We start from the raw sequence: 9,571 nt of genomic DNA, 5'->3' as shown, positions 1-9,571 counted from the left end.
TAGTTTAGTAGTCAGAAATATTGAATAATTCAGCTCTTACTGTAGTAGAAATTAAATCTTCATACAGTGACTTCTTGTTGTTTGTCTATACACTGCAGCCAATTTAAAGAAGCAGAGCTAAAGGGGGGAAGGAGGCAGCACCCTAAACCGATGATGTGACATGGGTGTTTGTCCACATTTTCCCAGGGATCTGCAGCTTTCCATGCACTGATCTTCAAGACAATCCATGACAAAAGAGACTAGAAAACGTTTCTTTTAATACTGTATGGAGCTGTGCCCATTGTACATTTAATACTGTAAACCTAAACATGCATACACAAGCTGTTTATCTTCAGTAACTGTCACAAAAAAACCTTTTAAAAGGTACTGACCATGTGAATCCTTAAAGTGTTCACACACTGATAACAGACAGATCACGCATAGTCATAAGCTGTACTGATTATAAAACATTGCAACAAACACAAGTACTTAAAACAGCAAGTCAGAGTTAAGATAATACACAATGGGAAAACAAGCTGCAAATACATAAAAAAAAGTGTTTTTTTTTTAGACTTTTTTCTTTTCTGCGACTAGCACCATCTGTACACAAGAAAATATGAACATACAGGTTTGGATACTAAAGTTTTAAAGGCACTTATTCAGTCTCACTGCGGACTCTTCTCTGTCGTACAGTACTTCGTAAGCATTTAGTCCCTCTTTCCTAGTCCCCCGATGCTCATAAAGTTCAATTCTGTTACCAGTCTCTATATACAAAAAATTAACCTTTAAGTTTCTCAAAGTGCTCTCTTCAGTTTGCTGCTGACCTTTGTCATTTTTATATTTTAAAATTTGAAACATTATTTGCAAATGTGTTCATTCTAATTGACAACATCTTCTCTGCCCTTTTTTTTCACATTCTCTGTCGCGATCTGACATTACATTGTCCACTGTCTGTCTTCATTCCAAAGTCTTTGGATGTTGTTAGGAGGGTGAAATGAACTACTCAAGGGGAGTAAGTCTGTTTCATGGTCACTAGCTTCTTCTCAATATTCCATGATTACCGACGCCTTGAAGTGATATCAAAGCAGGTTATCATCATAAGGTGAGCCTTGCAAAAGTTGACTCTGTTTTCTAAACGCTCTGTCACACACTCCAGTGCTTCCAAATATTCCAAGGAGTCCACCTCATAGGTTTGTTCCAAGTCAACTGAAACAAAGTAAAAATGGTTTAAATTATAATTATACCCATATCAAACTATGTAATATTCAGTGTCACAAAAAGTATCGTTTTGGGGCAAATTTAGCTGGATGCAGTTATCTTCTAAACCAACCAGAAGTTGCTATTGTGTTTGCATGGAGCTGACCATCAGATTTAAAGGAGTACCCAAGTCGTATGTATTTATATACAGCAAGAATGCAATATACCAAACCTGGTGACTATACATGCACCCGGTATTACACATTCCTAGATCTTAGAAGGTCCACTTTGCCAGCAGAACATCCCGAATTCTTCATGACATGGATTCAATATAAAACTGGAAATGCTTTTTTACAGATTCTGAATATTTGTCTATTGCACATCAATGCAGAAGATCTCACAATCCGTTCCATTGCTAAGAGTACAGCCACACAGTCAGGTTTTCTGATACAACTTTGGAAGCCAAAATCAGGAGTGGATCATGGAGAGGAGAAAAAGTATCAAGGACAGATATGACGTCTCTTTTTTAATTCACTACTGGTTTTGGCTTCCAAAACTGCATCAGGAAACCTCACTGTGTGGCCGTACCCTTGAAAATGTTCTACTGGATTGACACTGTTGTTGTATTATGAACTCTTTGTCAGGTTAGAGGATCTATCATGGTATAACATGCAATTTGAGACATGTCTGGAAAACCCATTGACATTTCGGAATACATGCCCATGCTAAGACAATACCTAAAATAATTTGTAATAATGTAAGGTAGTAAAACATTCCCCACACCATAATTTCACTACCATCCCACTTTGAGTAACTGATACAAAATGATGATCTGAGTCATGTGGTTTAAGCCAAATGTTAGTCCTAACATCTTCATAAGAAATAATTTTTTGGGCTACTTTTTTCAATATTCAACTGTACCAAAATTGGCCTTATATTCCTGCACTTGTCTGATGTTTTTCACAGAATCCTCTATGCTTTGTAGACAGCTGTTAGGAAATCCCAGGATACATTTCTCATCTAGCACAAATAATCATTTCATAGTCACTCCTGCAGTTCACATTTTTGATTGCTTTTATATATCTTCATGATTTTATGCATTGAATGGTTGCCACATGATTGGCTGATAAGATATTTGCATTAGTGCACGGGTATATGGAGGTTCCTAATAAAGTGGCCTTTTTTGTGGAGATAACAGCCAAAGAAATTTGCAATTGAAAAATGACTTACATTCACTGAGCCATTTATTTGGATCCAGCATCAAGTACTGCTTGGTGATTTCTAATTCCTTCATAAGCCATTCATATTTAGCTTTGACCTCTGCAATTCTCTGCTGGCGATGTTCAAGGATCTTCAGTTTTGAACTAAACCGTGATACTGTCTGAAAAAAATGTATAATGCATTCAATTGCATTTTGTCAGCAATGTATACACCAATACACCAACATATCCTGCACTAGGTATTGTAAATTGCTGGGATATTATCCGATATGGACCATTCATCTTTTACAAGTGGATAAAATATGGGTAACCCATTTATTCTTGGTCTATTGTGAGAGGGAGAAACTAATATCGGTGCCCAGGCAAACATTGTGACCATCAAAGATCAGTCTATAAATCACGAAAATGTTTTGTTTCATCTCCAAACGTAATTGCTTCTATCTTGGCCAACGATTTCCCATATAGTGGTAGCTGCAGTGGAAATGTATCTTCATTTGGCGGTCATTCAAAAGAAAAGGCTGTCCGAGACTACTCCTTTAAAGGGAACCTGTCACCATTAAAATGCAGTGCAATCTGCAGGCAGCATGGTTTAGAGCAGGAGAAGATGAGCAGATTGATATGAAGTTAAGGAGTCATTCCTATCAGTAATTGACAGCTTTCCCTCTATGTATACAGAGATAGCTGTCAGTCACTGATAGGACCACCTCCTTGACTTCAAAGCTCAGAATTAGTAGGAATTTAAATGAATAAATTATAAGTTTTACTAAATATTTTTCAACATAACTATACATCAATCTGTACAACTCCTCCTGCTCTATAATGTGCTGCCAACAGATTACACTGCATCTTTATGGTAACAGGTTCCCTTTGAGGTGTAGTGTAACGACCCTCATTAGTTCTCTATAAGTGCCTGCTCATCAGAGGTGGTGAAAGCTGTATGTACACACAGCAGCAATCGCTCATAGAGAATTATTACTTCAGAAACGGTGATTTAGGCGATGACATGAACAGGGACCCGACACATGTACTGGGAATGCTCTAACGGGGCCCGGCATAAAGTACAGTGACAATGCCGGGCTCCGTCAGAGCACTCTTCATAATATGCGCACATCGGGCAAGGGTGCAGAGGCAGGGGGGCGCACGATTAGCTGAAGAACCTTGTTCACGTTACTATGATGTCACCAAAGGTCCTGTAGCCTCTTGCTATAAACACTTGCAGCTGTATGGGCTTCTAAAAGAATGTAGAACCTGCCCCGCTCTGGAAGATAGCTGAAGGAGGAGGAACAGAGGACTCGGGTGACACAGAGGAGAGACGTCCCCGGCAGAGAGGGTAAAGAAAGGCCTGTGTGCATACTGCAGAGCCACCCTGAGCAGGCTGTGAACCCAGCAGCTGCCCATGTGCTGTGGTGCCCCTTCATAGAGGGGGAATGGTGGACAGGTCGCACACTCCCATGGCCTGTCTTGGCTCCCATCTTCTCCATTTCCTGCTGTCCCCACTACAGACCAGTCCTTACCATTGGCACATGTGGGCCAGTATGTCTCACCATCAGATCATAATTTTGCAGTTTTCTGGATCATCAAGAGGAGCCCCACTTACAGGTCAAACCAGTCCCCTGTCCTGTCACCAGTCACTGACAGAGCTAAGCCCCAGCAATACTGCCATGCCATGGGCGCACCTATTGATCACTGAGTGTAACAGAGGCAGTAGCATTGGCCTAGCGCTTCCATGCCAGGGGGGCACACATTAACTACATGGTCTCGGGGTCCAATACAGGCGGAGGCATTGCCGCTTCTGCTATTTATTATATGGCAATCATTGGAATGAACTTATAAAAGCCAGTTTTCTGATGTACAGAATTTGCTGTATTTTGTACAAAAAGATTTGCTGTTATTTTGCTACTGTCACCACTTTGGAGGTAAATTGGGTGGGGCTTAGTGGAAGGGGAGTGGCCTACTGTGAGGGGGCACATATCTGGGCATTACTACTGTGAGGGGGCACATATCTGGGCATAACTTCTGTGAAGGGGCATATATCTGACATAACTACTGTGAGGGAGGCACATATCTGGCATAACTACTCTGAGGGGGGCACATATCTGGGCATAACTACTGTGAGGGGGCACAAAAGTGGGCATAACTACTGTAACAGGAACAAAGGTGGGTATAACTGGAGGGGCCACAAGGAAAGCAGGGAAGGGGCCACAATGTGGGCATTAGTACTGTGTGGTAGCACTTAGGGGAAATGTCCTAGATTACCCTGCTATACAATGGCATGGCTCAGTCTTACAGGCCAGCACAGCGCCCCCTGCTGGTGATTTCACAGGGGCAAGTCATCAGCCCTTCCTAATGTGATTATCCCTTGTTCTGGATCCAGTCGACATCATGCCGACACCAGCGACACCCTGGATGAGGTAGGACGAGATTTTATTAGTTAGGACTGGGTGAGTGTAGCCATGCATTGGGCTTAGTGAAAAAATATAATTCGCCTCTTTGTATAAATTGGGGGGGGGGGGGGGGCTAATCCAGAGTTTGCATAACACTCTAGTTACGCCACTGCACATCAACAATGCTTTCACTCTATGTTTGAGTGGAACGTTTACCTTTACCATTTGTCATCCTTAATATGTGGTCGAAATCTATTTCTATTTAAAGAGGACCTTTCATGGGCCCAAACATTGTAAACTAACTACCAGGATATGTAGCTCAGCGCCCAGGGATCTCACTGCACCTACTATGATTCCTGGGCGCCGTTCCGTTCGCCCGTTGTTGCCCTGGTATATTCTCCCGCTCTGTATGCTAATTGCTAGCATCAGAGCAATGGGGGAGGAGACTGCCCTGTCTCTCAATGGGCGTTCCTTCTCCCTGGCTGTGAGTTGTCCAATCGCAGCCAGGGAGAAGGTGAGGTTTTTTTTTCTCCCTTGCTGTGACACTCTGCGTTTTGATTGGACAGTGCTACAGCCAGGGAGTAGGAACGCCCATTTAGAAAAAGAGCAGTCTCCTCCCCATTGCTCCGATGCTAGCAATTAGCATACAGAGCAGGAAAATATACCGGGAGCCACAGTGGACGAACGGAGAGGCGCCCATGAATAACAGTAAGTGCAGTGAGATCCCTGAGCGGAGCGCTACATATCCTGATAGTTAGTTTACAATGTTTGGACCCATGAAAGGTCCTCTTTAACCCTATTGCTTTTTTTAAGCATTAAAGGCTATGTAAACCTTTGTTGGCTATTTTTTTTATTATTGCATTGTACTCATTTTGAGCTAAAAATTATTTTTTTAATTGGTCTTAAAATTATGGCTTCCTTTTTTCTGTACAGAGCTGACATGCTCTACAAGCACCCTTTGGATTTTGTATCTTTTCCGTCAGACCAGGAGCAGATGGACTCCTTATCTCTGCTCTCTGACCTTATAAACACTCATTATAGATCAATCCTTATCTTACTGATAAGCATGTGGATTAAATAAGTGTTTATGACCTCTCAGTAGTTTAGAGATAAGGGTTATTAGATGACTGGCACAAAGTGAAATTACCAGTCACATATCTAGAAAAACTGTTAACCGTTTGTGACAGAACAGCTCAGTATTTTTAGTAAAGGCCAATTGAATAATTTTTTTTAGCCATAGATGAGTAAAATGCAATCATTTGACTCAATGTGTACATAGCCTTTAAACTGTAAAGGTGTTTTCCGTGATTTACTGATTGATGGCCTTTTAGAATAGATAATGGCTGCCTGGTTCCAGGACCATAGTCTCTGAAAACAGCTGATTGAGGAGGGTTCCAGGAATCAGACCCCCTGCCAATCTGATAGTGATGACCTAACCTAGGCATAGGTCATCAATTCTTCAGTCCCGGAGAACTCCTTTAATAAATTACTGCTAACAATCATATACTTGTGTAGAGCATATAGGCTCTAAATAACTTGTTTCTTTAATCAATGAAAAATCCTATACCTTGCAGTCCTCACTTCGGCGACGTTGGAGCCTCTCCACATCATCTATTTCATAAACTTTTATTTCAAATGGCTCTCCTAGGCCTCGCTGTCCATTACGTAATGGCCCATCCACCCAGCGTACTCCTGGACTGTTGGCTGGTTTTCTTACAGGAGAGGTTGCATCGAGTGATAATGCTGGAATGAGCCTGCGCCTTTGTGATCCTAGTGTAGAGAAAGATCATTCACTGAGAAAGTTCAGGAAAATAACAGTATTAATATCATGAATACACTTATAACTTAAGGGAAACCTTACTGAATTAGGCAAAATATTTACAAATCAATATACCATAATCTCTTTGAGTTTAATTTAAAAAAACACCAAAATAATAATGTCTTATCTCACAGATATGGATTAAAAAAAACAAGTTTCCATTACAAACACAAGTCACATATCTCATAACAATGCAAATGGCTACCGTTTGTTCAACGCTCATTCAATTACATTATTTTTTAGATTTTTTTTGCATTTCAGTTGGCTTTCTGTTGGTTTTGTTTTTATCCATACTACATTCATTTATTTACAAATGAATTGCATTTGAATTGGATCAATAGTCCCCAGTTTCAGTTGCTGAGTTTTACACATTTACATTATTCATGATTTAAAAGAAATTGAATATTTTTTATATTTAAATGCATAGGAAACACTTTTATTTCTACACTCATTTTCATCATTAGTGGGGAAGCTGCTTCCATGGAAACAATTGCCATTTGAGCATCATAGCTATATGGGTATCTGACTGAAGGGCAGTCTAAAGAGGGAAGATTCCAACTTCTCTGGGTTTTGATTACATATAATCTACACTGTAGGTACATCACTTTGACTAACAGCTATGTAGAAGTATACCATACAACTCAGAGTAAAATAATGAAATTCGGTCACTCACCACTTATTCTCCTCCTGTCTCAATGTATTTTCCCCACAGCTCAAAGCTTCCGGAACTGCAGACCGCCAGTCAAAAGTACAATTTCAAAAAGCCAAGTTCAGAGTGTTGTAAAATAATTTTATACTTTTTTTTATCCTTCAATTAAAATCAGCGGCACTGTAATGGTATGCCCATAACCTACGCGTTTTGGACTCTTTGAGTCCGTGTTCATGGTATTGAACCATTACTGTACCGCTGATTTTAATCAAAGAATGAAATAAAGGATTAAGTGATTTTACAAAGCTCCAGACGTGGCTAGTTTAAATTGCACAAAACTCAGACCCTAATCTCACCTTTTTTTAATATCAATTGTCCAGTGCCTCAACGCACAGTAATTCCTGCATAAAAACAACATGACAGCAAAACAGAATAAGGCGGGGATGACCATGGTAAATGGCCATTTTAGGGTCACTATGCTTTACAATGCGGGCACCATGGCTGCTACTGTATGGGTATACTCTGACTAGTACTCATAGACAGTATTGTTTGATGGCACTGGCTGGCACTATTTGTGCAGCCAGCACAGTGGCCCACTTTTTCTTAGAATAGTTCAGGGAGCTGTATTTATATAAAAAACATTAACAATGTTTGTGTAAATGCGATCTGCTCTACCTGCACCTACACCATTAGGAGGAAAAGTGATTGGCACTCCAGTTTCTACATTATAGTAGAAGCCTCAGTTATCCTCTTACATCTAAGTTCTTCAGTTGGCAGGCGCACGCAGTCATGTGACAACTAAGCGCCACCCAGGGTTAGGAATATTTACAAAGCGCAGTGGGCAATTTTCCTTCAGATATGTATTGTCACACAGTATTATTTATTGTAGAATTATATGGCCTATCCTAATAATATCAGCAATGTAAAACTAAGGCAATTTTTGGGGTAGAAAGGGTAGATATTAAGATAATGACTAATTATACATGAGGAAATTTATATTAGAAAAAGAAAACAGTTGCTTTATTTTTTAAGATTTGGCAACAATAATCTGTGTGTCTAAATTCTACAAATAATATTCTGCATGAACAAACAAGACTCAACTAGATAAGGACACCTTTCTTGTGGTTTCCTTAAGTGGGAAGGCGCCTTGGGTATTTTGTATGACACCATGACTGACACGATCAGCATTACTCAGCTGAAAGATGGAGGTGTTCTCCCATTTGTAAATTCCATTTAGATTCCATTCGTCACTCCTTGGTGTTTGTGGTTTACATGACAAACAATTGATAAGCTTAGCTGGAATGACACAGGTAACAATGCAGTAGTGTTTGGTGTACCGCCACACAACAGGATGGAGCTTGTCTTTCTGTGGAGAGCAGAAACATGAGCTGCTGCTGACTGTTTCATGTAGGGGGCCCAACATAAATTACCACCATGCCAGAAGCCTATGAATACAGATTTTATTCAGATTAATCTGATAATAATTGGGATTAAACTGAGCAGAGCTGCTGACAACAGCAAGTTAGTCTGCACATAAGACAGAAGGGCACTGGGCCAGGATCACAGGTGGCTTTTTTACTTGGCTGTTGCATTTTTGAGCAAAAATATAGCATCAATGAGTTAACTATCAGTTAATGGAAAAATAGTCAAGTCTTATTTATGAAATCCAGCCTTGTTGTCCACAAGAACTGCTCTGGATTGTGCACTGTGATTAGTTGGCCCAGTAAGGGAAAGCTATTGATACTGGTGTATCATGTGTATCACTTCCTTGTGCATTATGCATCAAATTCAGATTCTACATAGAAAAGTGGGTGAAATTAATTATTGTGTATGACTCATTGCAGCATCAATAGGGTCTTTGTATAGACATTGGTAACTTTTTTTTAATGTATTTTATTTTAAGGATTTTCATGTTCTTTTTGCAAACCTGATGACAGGAAGTACAGCCACATGGTTGTCTGAATTATCTTACTGGTCAATGGTTACTTTGCTAGTGATGAACATGCTGATAAAATTCGTTTACAATAAGTTTCTGAGAAGCTGATTCAAAGGCAATAACCAATATGGCTGCCCATCCTTTTTTCACTTCTGTAAAAATGATTGTTGCAACAAATCAGAAAATTACCTGTGTCTTTTAAGTAAAAACACAATTTCTGTACAGTAAAAAAAAAGGCATATCAACATATAACAGCCCAACGGATACCAATGGGACACTATTTTGGCATCCATCGGGTGAATACATCTAAGTCACTGGAAAACGTAGGGCTCTAAAGTCATGTGAACACAGCCTAAGTAGAATGAGGTGACTAATCAACTTTTCCCA

At 40.0% G+C, this 9,571-nt stretch overlaps 1 protein-coding gene across 1 annotated transcript in view; it reads right to left on the bottom strand.

Annotated features, from left to right (window-relative positions):
* Positions 1-254: 254 nt before the first annotated feature.
* The window catches only part of KIF26B (kinesin family member 26B), a 338,734-nt gene continuing 329,417 nt past the window's right edge, over positions 255-9,571 (bottom strand). Inside the window, exons 13-15 of the mRNA XM_044290742.1 lie at positions 6,348-6,550; positions 2,407-2,557; positions 255-1,185 (exon numbers count right to left, since the gene is read on the bottom strand). Of these exons, the coding sequence (XP_044146677.1) occupies positions 1,037-1,185; positions 2,407-2,557; positions 6,348-6,550 (503 nt within the window). The 3' untranslated portion in view covers positions 255-1,036. The remainder of the gene's footprint in view (positions 1,186-2,406; positions 2,558-6,347; positions 6,551-9,571) is intronic.

The sequence above is a fragment of the Bufo gargarizans genome, chromosome 4 (assembly GCF_014858855.1).
Source record: "Bufo gargarizans isolate SCDJY-AF-19 chromosome 4, ASM1485885v1, whole genome shotgun sequence".
Classification (NCBI taxonomy): domain Eukaryota; kingdom Metazoa; phylum Chordata; class Amphibia; order Anura; family Bufonidae; genus Bufo; species Bufo gargarizans.
This window is presented reverse-complemented; position numbering and strand designations above follow the sequence as displayed.